The 18,826-nt window shown below is 47.0% G+C and overlaps 2 protein-coding genes across 5 annotated transcripts; one reads left to right on the forward strand and one right to left on the reverse strand.

The window, feature by feature from the left end:
- Positions 1 to 1,326: 1,326 nt before the first annotated feature.
- On the reverse strand, positions 1,327 to 8,719 carry NICN1 (nicolin 1, tubulin polyglutamylase complex subunit). Of its 2 annotated transcripts, none has more exons than XM_088662132.1 (7): positions 8,615 to 8,719; positions 7,595 to 7,736; positions 7,112 to 7,300; positions 5,327 to 5,440; positions 4,006 to 4,077; positions 3,758 to 3,862; positions 1,327 to 3,230 (listed from the first exon to the last, which is right to left on the reverse strand). In XM_088662132.1, the coding sequence occupies exons 2-7, from the start codon at positions 7,733 to 7,735 to the stop codon at positions 3,189 to 3,191; spliced, it is 663 nt and encodes a 220-aa protein (XP_088518258.1). In that variant the 5' UTR covers position 7,736; positions 8,615 to 8,719; the 3' UTR covers positions 1,327 to 3,188. The 2 variants fall into 2 exon arrangements, with proteins under 2 accessions (XP_088518258.1, XP_034961830.3); XM_035105939.3 differs by having other exon boundaries at positions 8,516 to 8,719.
- Positions 8,720 to 9,041: 322 nt separating this feature from the next.
- GMPPB (GDP-mannose pyrophosphorylase B) lies at positions 9,042 to 18,679 on the forward strand. 3 transcript variants are annotated; one of them, XM_088663185.1, is made up of 10 exons: positions 9,042 to 9,241; positions 9,380 to 9,514; positions 10,155 to 10,235; positions 13,336 to 13,384; positions 13,631 to 13,773; positions 14,511 to 14,669; positions 14,863 to 14,941; positions 15,956 to 16,083; positions 16,351 to 16,533; positions 17,922 to 18,679. In XM_088663185.1, the coding sequence occupies exons 2-10, from the start codon at positions 9,386 to 9,388 to the stop codon at positions 18,051 to 18,053; spliced, it is 1,083 nt and encodes a 360-aa protein (XP_088519311.1). In that variant the 5' UTR covers positions 9,042 to 9,241; positions 9,380 to 9,385; the 3' UTR covers positions 18,054 to 18,679. The 3 variants fall into 3 exon arrangements, with proteins under 3 accessions (XP_088519311.1, XP_034961838.3, XP_088519312.1); XM_035105947.3 differs by having other exon boundaries at positions 9,042 to 9,114; XM_088663186.1 differs by having other exon boundaries at positions 9,042 to 9,114; positions 10,159 to 10,235.
- Positions 18,680 to 18,826: the final 147 nt, after the last annotated feature.

Consider the following 18,826-nt stretch of genomic DNA (forward strand, 5'->3'; position numbering starts at 1 on the left):
ACTACCGCACAATTGCGCTCATTTCACACGCTAGCAAGGTTATGCTTAAAATTCTACAAGGCAGGCTTAGGTAGTATGTGGACCGAGAACTCCCAGAAGTGCAAGCTGGATTTCGAAAGGGCAGAGGAACCAGAGACCAAATAGCAAACATGCGCTGGATTATGGAGAAAGCTAGAGAGTTCCAGAAAAACGTCTACTTCTGCTTCATTGACTATGCAAAAGCCTTTGACTGTGTCGACCACAGCAAACTATGGCAAGTTCTTAAAGAAATGGGAGTGCCTGATCACCTCATCTGTCTCCTGAGAAATCTCTATGTGGGACAAGAAGCTACAGTTAGAACTGGATATGGAACAACTGATTGGTTCAAAATTGGGAAAGGAGTACGACAAGGTTGTATATTGTCTCCCTGCTTATTTAACTTATATGCAGAATTCATCATGCGAAAGGCTGGACTAGATGAATCCCAAGTCGGAATTAAGATTGCCGGAAGAAATATCAACAACCTCAGATATGCAGATGACACAACCTTGATGGCAGAAAGCGAAGAGGAATTAAAGAACCTTTTAATGAGGGTGAAAGAGGAGAGCGCAAAATATGGTCTGAAGCTCAACATCAAAAAAACCAAGATCATGGCCACTGGTCCCATCACCTCCTGGCAAATAGAAGGGGAAGAAATGGAGGCAGTGAGAGATTTTACTTTCTTGGGCTCCTTGATCACTGCAGATGGTGACAGCAGTCACGAAATTAAAAGACGCCTGCTTCTTGGGAGAAAAGCAATGACAAACCTAGACAGCATCTTAAAAAGCAGAGACATCACCTTGCCAACAAAGGTTCGTATAGTTAAAGCTATGGTTTTCCCAGTAGTGATGTATGGAAGTGAGAGCTGGACCATAAAGAAGGCTGATCGCCGAAGAATAGATGCTTTTGAATTATGGTGCTGGAGGAGACTCTTGAGAGTCCCATGGACTGCTAGAAGATCAAACCTATCCATTCTTAAGAAAATCAGCCCTGAGTGCTCCCTGGAAGGACAGATCGTAAAGCTGAGGCTCCAATACTTTGGCCACCTCATGAGAAGAGAAGAATCCTTGGAAAAGACCCTGATGTTGGGAAAGATTGAGGGCACTAGGAGAAGGGGACGACAGAGGACAAGATGGTTGGACAGTGTTCTCGAAGCTACGAACATGAATTTGACCAAACTGCGGGAGGCAGTGCAAGATAGGAGTGCCTGGCGTGCTATGGTCCGTGGGGTCACGAAGAGTCGGACACGACTAAACGACTAAACAACAACAACAACAAAGGTTTGAGAAGTACAATGCACCAAGCACATACAATACAACAATCATTTATTTGTGATGCATTTGGATAATCATCCACTGAAAAATACTTCAAAGACATTAACCCTGATTTAATGCAATGGATTGCAATGGGTAAGGGTTGCAGCTCAGTAGCAGAGCACATTATTTACAAGCAGAAGCTCCCAAGTTGGGCATCTCCAAGTTAGGCTAAGAAACATCCTTATCTGAAACCCTGAAGAGACATTGGTGCTCAGACAATACTGAGCTAGAGGTACCAATGATCTGTATAAGGCAGCTTCCTGACATCAGACTCGTTCAAAATTTGCAAAGGCCTTTCACTGTATTCAGTAAAAGTTTATTATACTTGCAATGGGTTAGATCATCACTGTGGCTCTTTCCAGCTATAAATAAAGTAGCATACATAATTCATAATAAATAACAGAAAGGAAAGTTACACAGCTACGGAAAAGAGGTTGTTCCCAAGATCTAAAGTCCAGCATTAAAAATAAAATTAAAAAGTCAGCTACACATCCTACTGCACTAATTCATTTTATTCTGCAGCTTGGTCCATCAGACTATTGCATATCATGGACATTACTGCAGGAAGTGCCCCCTACCACAAGAAGATACCCTTGCTAAGAAGCAACGTAGCGCTGTTCTGTTCAAAAAATATCTCTGCCTGTCAGTATGGGGAAGTGTTTGAATATTCTCATTGTAACCATCATAGCAGCCCTTTGAAAGGCAGTTTAAGATGTACTGTTGAGAGAAAGTGATTGTTCAAAGGCAGTCTAGAAGCTCCTTGACAGAGCAGGGATCTGAATCCAGACTTTTACCATTTATTCACCTCAGCTTTCAACACTCATTGTTGAGCATAGTAATTCATGGACTGGAAACGAGTATCTACAACCATGCAAGGGTTATTTGATGAGTTGGAAAGATTAATATGGTGATATTTAAGAATACAAAGGTGACAGCTGGTAATCCAGGTTGCAACTCAGCTTAAGGACTTTTCAGACTTTCTAACATGATGCTATTTTCGCTACTTGAAATGTCTATCGCTGTGGCTGTAAAAAAATGACAATGTGCTCCAGGACTCAGCTAAAAACCAACACAGCACAGTCTGGCACTGCCATTTGACTAGGGTAAACCATTTCTCTAATGTGGCCCTTACAATATTGTAGCCAAAGCTAGTGACAGGTTGTCAAGGGCTAGCTCTGTGCAATTCACAACTAAGCTACTCACATCCCTCCAGGAAAAAAGAGGTGGGAGATTGACTCTTCAGGAAGCATTTCTTATTGCCACCCACTGATTAAAACCCAACACAATTACATAGTGTAGGTAGCAAATGAGGTAGCCATAGCAGAGGAAGCAACAAGGGAGTTCTCATTCTCTCTGGAACACCAACACGTGAATTTGAGAATTTAAAACCTTCAGTCTTGTCAGCTTCAAGACATTTCAAGTCATTTCTCTTGCCAAAATGAAGGATTATTCTCTCCATCCTGCCCTGCCTCCATTATAGTACCAGATTCTTGAAAGGTTGCTTGATTTTGCCCCCAAAAGAAACATGCATCAAACAGCAGGGCTTCCAAAAAACAGACCAGGAGATGAAGAGCCCAAATAAGGCACCTTCAAGTTCAAGGGAACCCAGCCTTCCAGGGTCCAGTGCAAAATGGAGAACAATCTCCACATAAGACCTGGTAGGCAGAACAGAGTAGAGCTGGAGAGTTCCCACAAAGGCCACCTCCATGCAGTGGAAAAGGGAAGGACTGGAACATGAAGGCAACAGACTTAGTCCATCATTTCTTCCTGTCTCAAGCCAATCCAACACTGTGGGGGTGCAGCTCAGTGAGTCCAGCTCTTAGGAACTTAGTCAGCTTTGAGTCCTGGGAAAACTCAAGTGTAGGAAAGGAGGTTAAGGTCATAGGAGCCATTCACCTGAAACAAGAGAGGTACAGGGAATTATTTTTAGCAAAGAGTCAACACATTGGGAATGTTACAGGATGTATGTTTCTTCCACGCAGCCTCCATTCCCTCCAGTGGACAGAATGCTGGGCATGAACTTAGGGGGAGCTGAATTCAAATTTCCACTTATCCAACAGGGTAACCTTGGGAGAGTCACTATGCTGTAGCCCAAATTGCCCTAGGGTAAAATACAAAAACTTCATGCAAGCCATCCTTAAGTTCCTTAGAGGAAGAAGGACGCATGATGAATAGAAATTCCATACTGAGTGCCGAATTCTTTCATTGCAGCTTTCCTGGTCCACTGCTGGAAACAGGGCAGCCCAAGTGGGCCTTTGGCATGATCCAGCAGGGCTCTTCTAAGGTTCATGTGCACGCTCTGCGGGCTGCAAATGCGGAGTATAAACTTGAAGTAAGTCTTCAAGATAGGGGTGTGAGTTCTAACTGGACTGCAGTGAAGGACATACTCCCCAAACAAGAAGCAAAAGCAATATGAAACTAACATCAAAACGGCCAATTCGTGCTGCTGGCTGGTTGGCTTGGAGCATCTCGGTCAAAACCCACATTTGCTGCAGTTCAGAAGACACTTTGTCAGCATCAGGGAGTCCCTGGAAGTGAAGGATAGTCATATAGTCATATAAGCAGCTTCTCCACTGCTTTTGTTGAGAAAACATCACATCTCCCCAGAGCCATTCCCTGCCAGGAGCCTGTCAGCAAATCAGAAGCCCCCAGTGTTACCAACAATACTTACATCACGCAGGTTTGTTGGCCGCTCCTGAGGAGATGGGTGAGAAAGCCAAGCTGGGAAGCCTTTTTGTGGACTCTGGAAGATAAAAAAAAAGCTCCAGGGCAAAACACTGCTGATTCTCTACCAACTGGAATGTTATATTACCCTTTTTACCTTCACCAATTTACTCTCTCAGAGCGGGCTGCCTAAAGGCATACTGTATTTTCCGGTGTATAAGACGACTTTTTACCCCAGGAAAATCTTCTCAAAAGTCGGGGGTCATCTTATACACCAGGTCGTCTTATATGCAGCTGCAGAAGCGATTTCTGGCGTTGCAGACATTTTGGAAATGGGCAGTGCGGCGCTGGAAATCGCTTCGGTGCATGTCCAGATGCGATTTTCGGCTTCTGGACATGTGCAGAAGCAATTTCTGGCGCTGCGGACATTTTGGATATGGGCAGCATGGGCATGTCTGGCCCACGGATGATCGTAGGCAGAGGGGTAGTCTTATACTGCAAGTATATCCCAAACTCTATATTTTAACTGGAAAAGTTGGGGGTCGTCTTATACGCCCAGTCGTCTTATATGCCAGGAAATATGGTAAATACTTGTCTCTACTGCCCACAGGAAAGTGTAGAATTCACTCTTATGAACTATTACCATCTATTTACTTCAAGCTCTCATAGGAGCATTATTTACCAGGGGACAAGGAGGGGGCTATTCTCACTGTATTCAGAGGTACAGTGTCCAGGAGAATGTTTTCCCCCATCTGGATTTCACAGGTGAAAGCTCACTCTAAAATCAGCTTTAGAATTGAACCTGGCAACTGCAGAGTTAATAACATGGATTATGTACATGAGGGGCTCTGGCAGTTTCATTGGTGAGCCACACTAAGGATGTGAAATTAATAGCATGGAAATTAGAATGAATTGGCAGGGGGAGCCATTAATAAATTTGCTCCATGGGTAGCAGAGATCTTAACCTGAGAGAGCGAAGAAAGGCAAACTCATTGAACAGTAATTGATACAGGAAACTCTGATAAAACTCCGGCCAAGCAGTGGAAGAGAACAGGAGACTTGGCTCCACAGAAGCTGAAGGCTAGAAAAGGAGGACAGAAGCTGGTAGCTCGGAATCAAAGAGATATAGGTGCAGCATCTTCTCCAGTTCAGATGTGCGACCTAGCATTTTGGGGGGGAGTAAAGCACAGTGAGCTGGAGTTCAGCCAGTTATCAGACCCTAGACTGTCTCCTGAAGAAGGCTTCATCCAATGGTGAGCAAGCCATTACAACCATAGAACAATGGTTATAGAAAGAACAGGTGCTTTGGGGGTGAGTTGAGTATGTACCTTCTGACCCCCAGGGAAAAGCTGCAGCTCCTCAATGGTGAAATGCAGCCATACTGGAGATGGTTGACGCAGGATGAGACGCATGGCAGCCACTCGGTCCACATCACAGAGCATCTGGCAAAGTAAGGGAGACAAGGCATCACTGAAACTGCACCAAGGCCCAATATCCCTTCAAAACAAAGTAAACAATGATTTGCTGTAGCATTGTAAGAGCTTCTAATAACGTCTCCCTTGATACAAACAATAGGGAATCATTCCAAACTAACTAGAATACAGTATCAGTAGGGTCAGGAATTAAGGCCAAGTCAGGGTATTATCATGGCCTGGTACATATACAGTAGTAGTACTTCAGTTCTGAGCACTGGACCTTGTAGATCTAGTTAAATCTCGGCTCAGCTATAGTTTTCCTGGGTGGATTCAAGCACACCAGCATTTCTGTGTCTCAGATTGTTAAAATCTTAGTTAAAATCAAAACTGTAAGGATCTACCTTGTTGCAAGAATGGAAAAAGTTAGACCTGTAAAGACCTTTGCATACTAAAAAAAAAACTCTATAGAAAAATAATAAAAACAGACATTCATTTTGCCTATTACTTTGGGACTGCAAAGCCATTACAACTGTCAATCCTTTCCCCTCAGTGTACCTAAACCGTTACTAAGTACTCTTGAAGTTTTGGTGGGCTAGGTTGTAACTCGCACTATTAAAAATGAAGTTTGGCTGGGATCCCTATCATTAATTATTATTAATCTTTAATTAATAATTAATTAATTAAACAAATCATTAATAATTTTTCCTGAAAGTTACCAAGCATTACCTTGGTTCTGCATTTCTCCAATACAAAACTCTCAATGTAGCTGAAGCATTTTAATAAGACTAGCCAAAACAGTGCCTGTAATAGACAGAGCTGAAAGGTACCCTATGGGCAGTAAGAGCATGCAGAGTTTTATAATTTTTTAGAAATTATATTACAGAAAACACACAGCCCATACCGTTCCCCCAATTATCATCTGGCACACTAAAGAAGGGGTGGGGAACTTGTTGTCCACCAGACATTGCAAGACTGATGTTAGGGTTGAGCTAGAGGTGTCAGGTTTCCTAGAGGGAGGGGGAGACGCAGTGATGGAGGAGGATGTGCTGGGGGGGGAGAGAGGAAGAAAGAGTTGTTGAAGTCAGTCGAGAGGAGCAGCGAGGGTTAAGTTCTAGCTCAGACTCAGGGGGGGGGGGGGTTAAACCGGCTCTCATGAGATGTGTGGAGAAAAGGAGGGGCGAAAGATGAAGTGAGCAGGTTCACCATTTCCTGGTGTGTTGGCGGGGCGGATGCAGAGCTCAGCAGAGATCTGAACTGAGTGACTCTGATTAATGATCATTATGTGCTAATGACAATACTGTAAATAAAGACTATAAAAACGTCAGGAGCCTCTCATGGTGATTGTGTGAAGAGAGAAAGCCCGCCACCCCTGACAACTACTGCTCCCACATTCTCTGACCATTGGCCATGCTGGCTAGCATTGATGGGAGTTGGAGTCCAATAACATGGAAGCCACAAGTTCCCTATCCCAGCTCTATTCCAGATTTACTCAGTGGTGGCTAAAGTGTGATGGCGCAACAAAATAAACCAGGAATGTTGTGTGGAGCACAGGTTGCCATTTCAGACAGGAAACAATATGAATTAGCAGAATAATTGAATCATCTCCTGAGATTCCTGCATTGCAGGGGGTTGGACTAGATGACCCTTGCATCCCTTCCAATTCTATGATTTATGTGCAATACCAACAGAAATACCTACCTGATGTCTGGAGAGAGAGAAGTAATCCTGAGAGCCTTCTTCTGTGTGAGGGTTGGGCATCAAGCAGTAATTCTGCAGACAAGTAACCCACTTGGGAGGACTTTCGTTCCCACCATCTGCAGGGTTTCGGCGCTGCACCCGTAGAGTCAGAAAGGCTGTGTAATAGTTCTTGAACACTATTTCCTGCAACTGAGGATAGCAATATGAGGGGAGGACTGTCATGGATTCCTCCTTTTCTTGCTCAGAAATGTTACTGCAACCCTTGGAGCAGGTCACTGCTTGAATATCTAAATTACAGCTTGGAGCAAGGTAGAGAAGCTTGCCTAGGGGAACCAAGTGAGTTAATAAAGGTGAGTTTTGAAGCAGGTGCTTCCTGCTTCACCATCGTAGTTTCTATATCAGCTTTACAGTTAAAATGAGAGACTTCAAACGTAAGATCTGACAATTGCAAGCCCCACCCACTTGGTTTCCTCCCATACTTACATCAATGGTCTGTGAGTGTGGAAGCACAACATCAATCACCAGAACACCAGGACGGCCTTGCTCAGTCCTCATGTCTCCCACTTGCAGTGAGACTGGGCTCTTTAAAATGCAGGGAACAGGCTCATGAGCCATGGTCCCCATGCTGGAAGAGAGTAGTGGACTCCATTAAGCAGCACATAAATATTACAACCTCCACCTCCCTATACTGAAACTTGGGAACCTGCCCCCTGTTTGTTTATTTATTTATTTATTTTTAGTAGTAAATAAATTGAATAGTAAAGCCCAGTGCAGCACACACACCAGCAACAAAACATCCATTCAAAATTCCAATACAAATGCAGACTACTAATGGCTATAACATGTATATTTGGGGGATCATATTCCAGCAACAAAGCAAGTTCTGCAGATCACCCAGTAGCATAGCAGCTTTGTTTCACGTATCTGATGCTGCCTGCTGTGAAAGGCCAGGATCCAATAAAACCATGAAGGTACAATCCTATGTATGCTTACTTGGAAGTAAGCCACATCACATTCAGGGGTGAGGGGCACACTTCTGATTAAAGACAAATGGGACCAAGCTCCTCCAAGGGTTTACATACTGTTATTATCATTACTAGTATTATTTTACTAAATCAAACATTTTAGCAATAAAAACGGTAGCAATAATATAATGATGGCCCCCTCCACACAGGCTTCCTTACTGTCAACGATGCAGCTCGGTTTTTTTACTTAGCAAAGCCGGAGCGTCCTCTAAGAAGAGAAACACGGCAGCACTCACCTCACTCCCGGTTAAGCCCAAGTCAAGCAACGCTAAGCCCCCTCCCCGAGAGTAACGGACCCGTCGTCACCCGCGGAAGGCTGCGGTGACGCGCCCAGGTCGAGGCCCTTCCTTTGCCCACCCAGCGCATCCCCGAGACTCGCCTGCAGTGCAGCCGCTCCCTGCTCACTCTCGCGCCTCCTCCCTCTTCCTCCTGCCAACCTCCCGCTTTAAAGCGGGTAGAGGAGCCGATAGAGAAGAGCGAAGCAGTTTCCCCCGCTACGGCTTCCCCTCACCCGGTTAACAAGCGCAAAGCCACTACAAACATGGCAGCGCCGCACGTCACGAACGTTGCCACTACTACGGAGAACGAGGAGGCGGAAGCCTTTGTTGCTAGGGCTCGCTTGGCGTCGCGCACGCGTGACGACATCGCACCCCGCCCGTCTAGAGGCGGTGCTAACGGGAAAGAGGGGCGGGGCTTTAACTTGAAGCCGCCTTCCCTGAGACGTGTCTGCTGCGGCGCCTTGGCAATGACGCAAAGCGGTCGCATTTCTAACCTGTCCGCGTTGCTGCGGCAACGCGGTAGCTAGCGTTCTGATTGGACGACAAGCTTCGCCGCTCTCGGCCGCCATTGGGTGTTTAGGCAGCTTGGACACGTCCGGCGCACTGATTGGTCGACCGGTTCGGAAGGGAGTTTGACGGAGATGTCGTGGTGGCTGGTTCTGTCTGCTGTAGGCGGAGTGGCACCTCCGGGCCGGGTCAGGTGAGTTACGCGGAGCCGAGTGCGGAGGGGTGGCGTTGGCTACGACTACGGGCCTCTGGGTCCGGTCCTGAAGAGCACCGAGGGCGTCCAGGGGCGGCGGCCGGGCTCTGACCTCGAGGGGCCGCTGGCAAGTCCTGCTTGGCTGGGGGTCGACGCGGGAAGGTTGGGAGACCATCGAGGGGGACCTGGCAGGCAGCGGGGCCGTTGGAGGCCTTGGGGGCACCGTGGGGTCTGACGCTTCGTCCTTTCCTCCGCCCTCTTTCAGGCAAGGATGAAGGCGCTGATCTTGGTGGGGGGCTATGGCACGCGGCTGCGGCCCCTGACCCTCAGCATCCCTAAGCCCCTGGTGGAATTTTGCAACAAGCCTATCCTGCTGCACCAGGTGGAGGCTCTGGTGAAGGTAGGATTGGGCACCAACCTTCTGTGTTTGGGTGGGGTGAAGGTGAGGCTGCCGTCCGTTTAGAAGAGCGGGTAGGGTGGCACGGGGGGCGGGAGAGATTCAGGGGCCTCTTTTTCCTGAAAAGGGTGCTGTGCCTTTTAAGAGCTGCATGGCAGACTGGAATTCAGTAGGTGAAGCTTTTGCTGTTGAGTTATTCCATGGGAACGTCTCATGTCTGACTGAAAGATGTTAAGGAGATACTTTATAAGTCCTCCTGCACACATCTGGGATGGCTTCTTGTGCTGTACCCTCTGCCACATGTTCCCTGTGCATCTCTAGGCATCTCCCCATCCCTGTGCTAACTGAAGATAAATTACTTTGCATTGGATCACAGACTAATGCCTAAGTGATGGGTGGTCTTCCAGATTTGGGAGTGATTTTGCTTCCTTTGGCTCAGCAAAGTGAGTTGATGGGGAAAGGATTAGAAATGTTTATCTCTGTTCCAGTCTTGCATAACCATCCCTTACATATCCTAAATAATTATGGTCTCTGGTCCAGTTGGGTGGATATTGCCTCCCTGGGTCTGGACACCTACCGGTAATCACCTCAGTTGTGTGCATAGTTCCAGTGTCTTGGAGTTACTATTCCTCTTCTCTGACAGGCAGGTGTGAACCATGTGATCCTTGCTGTCAGTTATATGTCAGAACTGCTGGAAAAGGAGATGAAAGAACAAGAGCAAAGGGTAAGTTTTGAGTTGATAGTTTTTAGGCTGCTTTCCTGAACCTGATGGTTGGGGGTCCTGTAGATCAGTGTTTCCTAACCAGTGTGCCTCCAGATGTTTTGGGACTACAACTCCCATCATCCCTAGCTAGCAAGACCATTGGTCAGGAATGATGGGAGTTGTAGTCCCAAAACATCTGGAGGCACACTGGTTGGGAAACACTGCTGTAGATGTGCAGGAGTTGATTGGAACTCTTCATTTGCTCTAGCATTTTGTCTGAATGTGGCTGAGGCTCTATGAAAGCTAGTGGCTCAATAGCCTTACCTAGACTCATGCTGCTTTCACAGAGCATAGCCTTGTGAATCACTAACTCTAGTGATTATCTTTCAGTGTTCATGAGGTGGGTATTTGATAGTTCACTTTATTCTTGGGAAGTTTTGCAACTGCAAGGAAAGGGGTTTGCTTTGGACTTTGCAGAGTTAGATAGCCTGTATGTGCTAGGGCCTCGATGTGAAACTCAAATTAACTATAGTGCAGTGCATGAGCTTTAATTAGATTACAATTTAATTAGCGCCATTGCCTTCTGTTAAGAGTTTGGGTGTAATCCTTGACACCTCCCTTTCTATGGAGGCGTAGGTTACAGCAACAGCTAAGGCAACATTTTTCCACCTTCGCTGCATCAAACAGTTGGTCCCTTACCTTTCCCGCCACAACCTGGCCACAGTGATCCATGCAACGGTCACCTCCAGGCTTCATTACTGTAATTCGCTCTACGCAGGGCTGCCCTTGAAGCTGTCCCAGAAACTCCAGCGGGTGCAGAATGCTGCAGCAAGGCTCCTCACAGGGTCCCTGCCATGGGAACATATTCATCCAGTGCTTTTCCAGCTGCACTGGCTCCCGGTGGAGTACAGGGTCAGATTTAAGGTGCTGGTTTTGACCTTTAAAGCCCTTCACGGCCTAGGACCCTTGTACCTACGGGACCGCCTCTCTCGGTATGCCCCACGGAGGACCTTAAGGTCCGTAAATAGCAACACCTTAGAGATCCCAGGCCCTAAGGAAGTCAGATTAGCCTCAACCAGAGCCAGGGCCTTTTCAACATTGGCTCCGGCCTGGTGTAACGTTCTGTCTCATGAGACCAGGGCCCTGCGGGATTTGATTTCTTTCCGCAGGGCCTGTAAGACAGAGTTGTTCCGCCTGGCCTCTGGCCTGGAATCAACTTGATCCCCTCCCCCTTTTTCCTTTTATGATAAGGCTGCATTTTAAATGTTGTATTTACAGTAATCTTGTTTTTAAGCTGTATTTTAATTAACTGTTTTATATTTGGTGTTAGCTGCCCTGAGCCCAGTCCTGGCTGGGGAGGGCGGGGTATAAATAAAATTTATTATTATTAATTATTATTATTATTACAACTATACAATATATTATAATTTTAACTGAAGCCAACTAAGCCAAAATAAGCGTATGTTGTGCAAGTATATCCATAAATGCTGCTCACTTCCTACACTGTAAAAAGCAGGGTGTGGCTTTCTCTTGGCACCGTGCCATACCACTTTTTGTAGCTTCCTGTAACTGAAGGTATATGGATTCAGTTTCATTGGCAATGCCAGCTACACAAGTGTTGGTTAGAAGCAAGATAACTTTCCTGCAGTAAAGATCTAGCTAATGGTACACTCTAACAGCAGCACTCTCTTTGTGATTTGATGATAGTCACTGGCAGATTACTTTAGCCAGAAACCTATTATTTCCAAATAGATGGAACCTATTGTCTATAACTATTTGAAGACAGGGTGGTATTCAAAATAGATGCACTAGTTCAAGGATTAGTACTAATGCATTGGACCCCCTCCCCCACCATGCACTATGTTGTCCTCAAATCTGTTCCAGAGGGTTTCAGAACATATTTAGAGAGTGTGTGTTGGGGGGGGGCATTGTATAAGCAGATAGTACAAGCAGATTTTTTTTCTGCTGACGGAATGTATTCTTTGTGCTGTGGCAAATACAACCTATACTTTTAATGCACATCTTATTTCAGACATTCCAGCATAAAAAGGCTTAGCACCCTCTCCATTGTTACATTGGGACCAGATTCAACTGATTTGCTAGTGGAAGTGCAATGGGGCTCCCCCCCCCCGCTTTGTGTGCCCCCATGCCTTCCCCAAATATGCTCTCGCAGGTTGGGAGAACCCACTGAAGAGCACGGGGGGAGGAGGAGATGGGAGATCATGATGTTTACAAAGCCTATATGCTTGTGCTGACAAAATCATCAAATTAGTGTAACACTGAATTCTACCCACTGGCTGCAGTCTTTTTATTTGGGGCTTCAAGGGTGCCATGTGCCTATTGGCTTGAATCCTAAGACAAGACAGCTTCAGAAAGTTCATGGAAGGAAGATTTCCCATTTCCTTTCTACACCCACAGGCACCTGTGCTTCTCCAATAGCTCTTCTGAAGGAATGGGGCCCCCAATTGTGGGACAAAGTGCAGGGGACTTTGGGAGGAGGAGGAGTTGGGAAACCTTCCTTCCATGAACTTTCTGAAGTTACCTTAGGATTCAAGCCAGATTTAGGGCAGTTATCAGCCATCCTCCATGCCCTATCCCACATTTTACAAGCACATCCCCCCCCCCCATTGCTCTAGGGAGGTTTTCAGGGGGAGGAGAGAACAGGAAACTTTCATTCTGTGAATTTCAGATTAATTTATTTTAGGATCTAAGCCACTGATTCTAACCTCCTCTTTGTAATTGTGAATGCAGCCTGACCCTTAGTGTACCTAACTTAGCTGAAATTTTATTGGACCTGATGGACTTGCTTTCAAATGTGGATGGTGTGTTACATGACTTTCTAAGGGGGAAAGTAAAGTTTAGTTCTTTCATCTTAATTTATGCTGTTCATCTGCCGCTTCATTAGAACAAGTACCCCCACAAAGCCAGGGAGCCTGCAATCTGTAGGTCACCATAAATTCATCATTGAATAATATTGATATGGTTGTCTAGTTCTGTTAGAGAGGATTTATTAAAATATTATGACTAAGGGAAGGGTATATAGCCAGGTCACTGGCACACATATTCTGTTGGTGGTGTGCATCTTCTAATTCTGCTTCCCAAATTCTACTTTGTTTCCTAGCTGGGCATTCACATTTCCCTGTCACATGAGAAGGAACCACTGGGCACAGGTAACTGAAGCAACCACTTTCTTGTGGAGAGGTGAGGTTATAGGGGGTGTAAATCAGAATCAAAACTTGTGGCAACCTGCATATAGTGTCCTGGCTATATGCAGGTGGAGGATTGGATACTACTTATTCTGATCCGGAGCTATATAGGATGGAACTTTCTAAAGTGGGTTGAGCAGTGCATGCTGCCTGTTGTTGCTGAAGGGCACATGAATAGGTGAATATTGAAGGCTCTGGTTTCCTCCACAGCTGGACCCCTGGCACTAGCGCGGGAGCTGTTGACCGAGAATGCAGAGCCTTTTTTTGTGCTCAACAGTGATGTGATCTGCGATTTCCCCTTCAAAGACATGGTGCACTTCCACAGGCATCATGGAAAAGAGGGCACCATTGTGGTAAGTACCTGAGGGGCACCCACTCCATGCTTGCAATGCTCCATTGCAAGAGTGGCCCTCCAGAGGTAGCTGGATTCCAGCTCCCATCAGCATGAGCCAATTCAGGGATGATGATAAGTGTAGTCTGCCAACATCTTTGGAAAGCCAAAGGCTCGACCACTTGCTCTTTTGCTTGGAATTGCCTGTGGATCCTTGGACAACCTAGTTTCTGTTGGTTGTGGAGCTGCCAGAAAGCAGCAGGCCAAGTTTAGCAGGCCAGCTGGAGACATAGGTGGAAAGAGCTCCATCACTTCCACAAACCCTTAATACTTAGCAAAAACTGTAGTTGCAGGAACAAAGAATCATAGGATTGTAAAGTTGGGAAGGATCCCAAGGGACATCTAGTCCAACCCTCTGCAACCTACTTTAAAAAATCAAGCCCCACCTGTGGGTGTTATAAATGCCTCCCCTTGTTTACATGGCACAGGGGCATGCTTATTAGTTCATAAACAAAGAAGAATTAGGGTGTGTGTTCTTATTTTAGGGATGACCTGCACACCCATCTAATGCAAAAGCAGAAGTGGTTGGAGTAAAGGTCTTCTGTGTGAATGTGGCCCTGTCCTACCCTTTATTTTGCTCATGGGGTTCTTTTTAAAATAAGAGATCGGGATAGTAAACTAGGCATGGCACTTCAACGGAGCTCTTTCTGTGCCCTTGTGAGTACCATGGCTGGGTGTGATGCCAACTTTGCCTTGCAGGTGACCAGAGTGGAGGAGCCATCCAAATACGGCGTAGTGGTGTGTGAGTCAGATACGGGGCGCATACACCGCTTTGTGGAGAAACCCCAGGTCTTTGTTTCCAACAAGATCAACGCTGGCATGTACATCTTAAACCCAAGTGTGCTAGAGCGGATCAAGGTATGAGGCAGGAAGGGTGGAACAGGGATCTTGCACAGGACAGACTGGCTGGGGTGTTTGGGGTTGTGGTTTTAGTCGGGCATCTCATCCTTTCATGCCGGTGAGATTAAGGATGATGATGTCCGTGGGAACAGTAAATCTCTAGTCTTTACAACATAAATGGCCAACTGATAGTACTCTTGCCTTCCCTTAGCTGCGGCCTACCTCGATTGAGAAGGAGATATTCCCAGTGATGGCAGAACAAGGACAACTCTATGCCATGGAACTGCAGGGTAAGGGCACATGGAAGGATTTGGAATGGTACTTTGATCCTAAGGGGCTCTCACAGCTGTAGGCAGTGATTTGAGGAGAGGGCATATTAGGCAGTTAGATGTTAAGTCAGTGAGGACCTGGAACTGGAGTTGAGAAGTAAAAATAAGATCAAGATGTGGAAGGTACCACATAACATGCAAGGGCCCTCTAGGGCAATGTTTGAATGAAATAATGCAATGTGGTTTCACTGCACATCTTGCTTCGGGAGTGGAGGCAGCATGCTTTTGAGCCCCAGTTGCTGAGGAGCAAAAGGCAGAGAGGGCTATTGCTCTCCAATCCTCCTTGTGGGCTTCCAGAAGGCATCTTGTTGGCCACTGGGAGGGAAGCAGGATGCTGGGCTAGATGGACTTTTGATTCAGCAGGTTCTTCTTATGTTCACAGAGCCAGGAGACAAAGGAAATCTGCCCTTCCCACCTTTCAGTGTGAGAGAAGAAAAAAGCATTCTCAACATGTTATTTAACTTTGTAGAATTCGCTAAATGTTACTTAGGGTCCCAAGATTTGTTTTTAATACTGTGCCTCCCCCCCCCCCAAATATCAACATTAGATCTTCTTGAAGAATAAATCACATTTGCTTATCCCCAGGTTATTTCATTCCCTGAAGCATCTACTGCTAAGTTTTGTCTAGGGTAGAGTAGAGTTTTAAGGACTTGGGAAAATAGGCTTATCTGGTAGTTCGTAGAACAGGAGGGTGAGAGCGAACCAGAGCCATTTGTTTTACAAGTCTGCCAGGCCTAGAGCCCTGCTGTCTGCCTGCTACCAGATGCAGAGCTCCCACTTATACAGCTAATGCTGGCGAGTCTTCGTATAAGGCAGCCTTCCCCAACACGGTGTCCTCCTTGTGCTTTAGACGGCAATCCCATCAGCCCCAGTGCAAGTCTAAAACATCTGGTGAGCACCACATTGGGGAGCAAGGCTGGTATAAGGTCCATCAATGGAGACATGTGCCTTATTAATGCAGCTTTGTCGTCATAGGGTTCTGGATGGACATTGGGCAGCCCAAAGACTTTCTGACCGGCATGTGCATGTATCTGCAATATCTACGGCTGAAACATCCCGAGCGGCTGCACTCAGGACCAGGTTTCATGGGGAATGTATTAGTGGTAATTCTATTCTTGTATTTCTTTGGAGCAAGGGTGGGCAGCACTTCATTAAAGGCTGATCTAAAAGTGGTAGTATATTGGGCAAGGCAACAGCAGCTCTTGATATTACACCTACCATCTTGTGGACTAGAGCTGTGTGGGAATGTTGCTCTCTCCCATCTAGTTTCCTCTGAGGAGGAGGAAGCTACTTCCCAGACTGGAGCTGTGGAAGCTGCTCAAGAAAAACCAGGTTTACTTTCATGCACAATTTCTCCCCTCCAACTTCAGGACCCAACTGCCAAGATTGGATCGAACTGCAGTATTGGTCCCAATGTAACCATTGGGGCAGGAGTGGTGATAGAGGACGGGGTTCGGATCAAACGTTGCACTGTGCTGAAGGGGTCGCGGATCCGCTCTCATTCATGGCTGGAGTCTTGCATTGTTGGCTGGAGCTCCTCTGTAGGCCAGTGGGTGAGTTATGTGACAGAGCAATCCTCATCAGGCAGATATACAGGAGTACACTGGGGAAAGTGAAGCTGCAGCCTAACTGCTGTAGGTTGAGGGAATGTAAACATTTTCTGTTCTTCTATGGCAGGGGTCCCCAAACTACGGCCCGGGGGCCGGATGCGGCCCAATTGGCCTGCCAATCCGGCCTGCGACGACCCCCGCCGCCTGCTCTTACAGCGCGCAGCGCGGCAGCGCTCTTCCGGGTCGGGAAAAAAGCGCCGAAAATCCTTTGTGCGCATGCGTATGGGCCTCTCCCGACCCGGAAGAGGTCATTTCTGGTGCACTTCCGGGTCGGGGGAGGCCCATACGCATGCGCACAACGGATTTCCGGCGCTTTTTCCACCCTGGAAACGCGCCGCCGCCGGCCCGCACAAGCGCGCACTCCCCTGCCCGCCGGCCCGCACAGACGCGCGCTCCCCCGTCCTCCGGCCCGCCGCGCAATCGGCGCGGTGGGAACCGGCCCAGACACCGGTAAGTCTGGGGACCCCTGTTCTATGGGGGAAATGTTACCTCTTTGGGCAGGACCAGTAAATGGAGGGAGCTGGAATGCAGGATAGTTTTGTTTATTCCTCTCGGTTGCCCCTGTGTGCCTGTTTGCTGGCCTTAACATGCCCCTTTTTTGCCCTGCACACTGGGACAGCTTGTGCCATGAGAGCTTTACTTCAGCCAGGCGAAGTCGCCAGCTTAAGGCCACCTGAGCCACAGGGGTGGGGAGATCAGGCCATATCCTAACCTCTCCCACCCAGTGTGTCTGGGACTTAAGAATTGCACTACTGTATTGGTCAGAGCTGCATCTTAGCAAGACTAACTAGTTCTTTTACTGATGAGTGAGCTGGAGTGTGCAGTCCAGGTCCACGCAAATGCTACTGTGATGTAGTTTCTTCACATGCCTGCATTGTTTGTTCTCTCACTCATGGTGCACTTGTGCCTTTGTGGTGGTTTTGTGTTCATACTCAATAACCTTATTATTTTGAGAGCTGCTTTCATAACAGGGAAACTTGCCCTATAAAGTCCCAATTTAATATCTTTCAGTGCTGCTTTGTGCCAGGTATCAAGCTGTCCTTTCCCTATGAGTTGAATTGGTACCAAATATAGTGGCAACTTTGAGTAAGATTTAGGGAAACTCTACAGGTATAATTATCCTGACACCTCATTCTGGCTGCTCCTGCTTTTAATTAGCAGCCCAGAGCCAGAAAAGCAAGGGCAGAACCTGTTAGAAACTGACTCCTGAGTAGCCACAGGACTGTACCATGGAGGCAAGAAACTGCCTTAGCCTAAGTCTATCTTGTAACGTACTACTTCCCCCCAGTTCAGCATAGAGTTGTCTAACTGTATGTCATGCCCTTCCTCAGGTACGGATGGAGAATGTGTCAGTGCTGGGAGAGGATGTCATTGTGAACGATGAACTCTACCTCAATGGTGCCAACGTACTGCCTCACAAATCCATTGCTGAGTCTGTACCAGAGCCACGCATCATCATGTAGCGGTCCTGGGCCTTGAGTATTGGACCTGCTGAGAGGGCCCTCCCTGTCTTACCCTCTTACAGGGGGAATCCCCACCCTGTGCCTTGGGAGCGGGGGCTCCTTGCTGACTTTTATGCTGAGAAAATACTAACCTTCTGCTGGGATCCTAGGAGTGTAGTGGGAGAAGGAGGTTTGTAAGCTGACTGGAGTGCTTCTCAGAATCACCGCTTAGCATAAGGCATGATGACCTGGGCCAGCTCCAGGGGTTGTCCTATGCCGCAGGCCATTGCCCTACTGCTGGAAAGTAACCCTAATGTGCAAAGAGGAAAATGCTTTATTGTGGTACAGAACGCTGTGGTTCTGCAGTAGGAGTTCAGCTGCTGCAAGAGAACAGTCCCAGGCAGGCCAGGTGGGGGGAAAGAACAGCATGCTGTGCTTTTATTTCCGGATAAGATGTGCTGCTCATGTTGCACAAAGGGAAGACAGAATACAGTCCTCTTCTTTGGAACTCTACTGCCTTACAGAGACTGATCCCTCTCTCTTCCCTCCATATGGCCAATAATCACTAACTATTACTATTCAAGAACTCTGGGCAGGGCTCTGTCAATTAATGGGGAGGGGGAATGAAATTATATTGTCATGAAGAATGGGAGGTGTGGTGTGTCATATGTTTTCTTTAACTCCTCTTGGGGAACAACAATGGCAGTTCTGCATGGCAGCTCACTTTTACCGCTGCCTGCCCTGCAGCTATTCCCATCTTGTACTGCTGCTGTGCCAGCCTTTAGGACAGTGCT

This window comes from Zootoca vivipara, chromosome 2 (genome assembly GCF_965207765.1).
Source record: "Zootoca vivipara chromosome 2, rZooViv2.hap1.1, whole genome shotgun sequence".
NCBI classification, from domain to species: domain Eukaryota; kingdom Metazoa; phylum Chordata; class Lepidosauria; order Squamata; family Lacertidae; genus Zootoca; species Zootoca vivipara.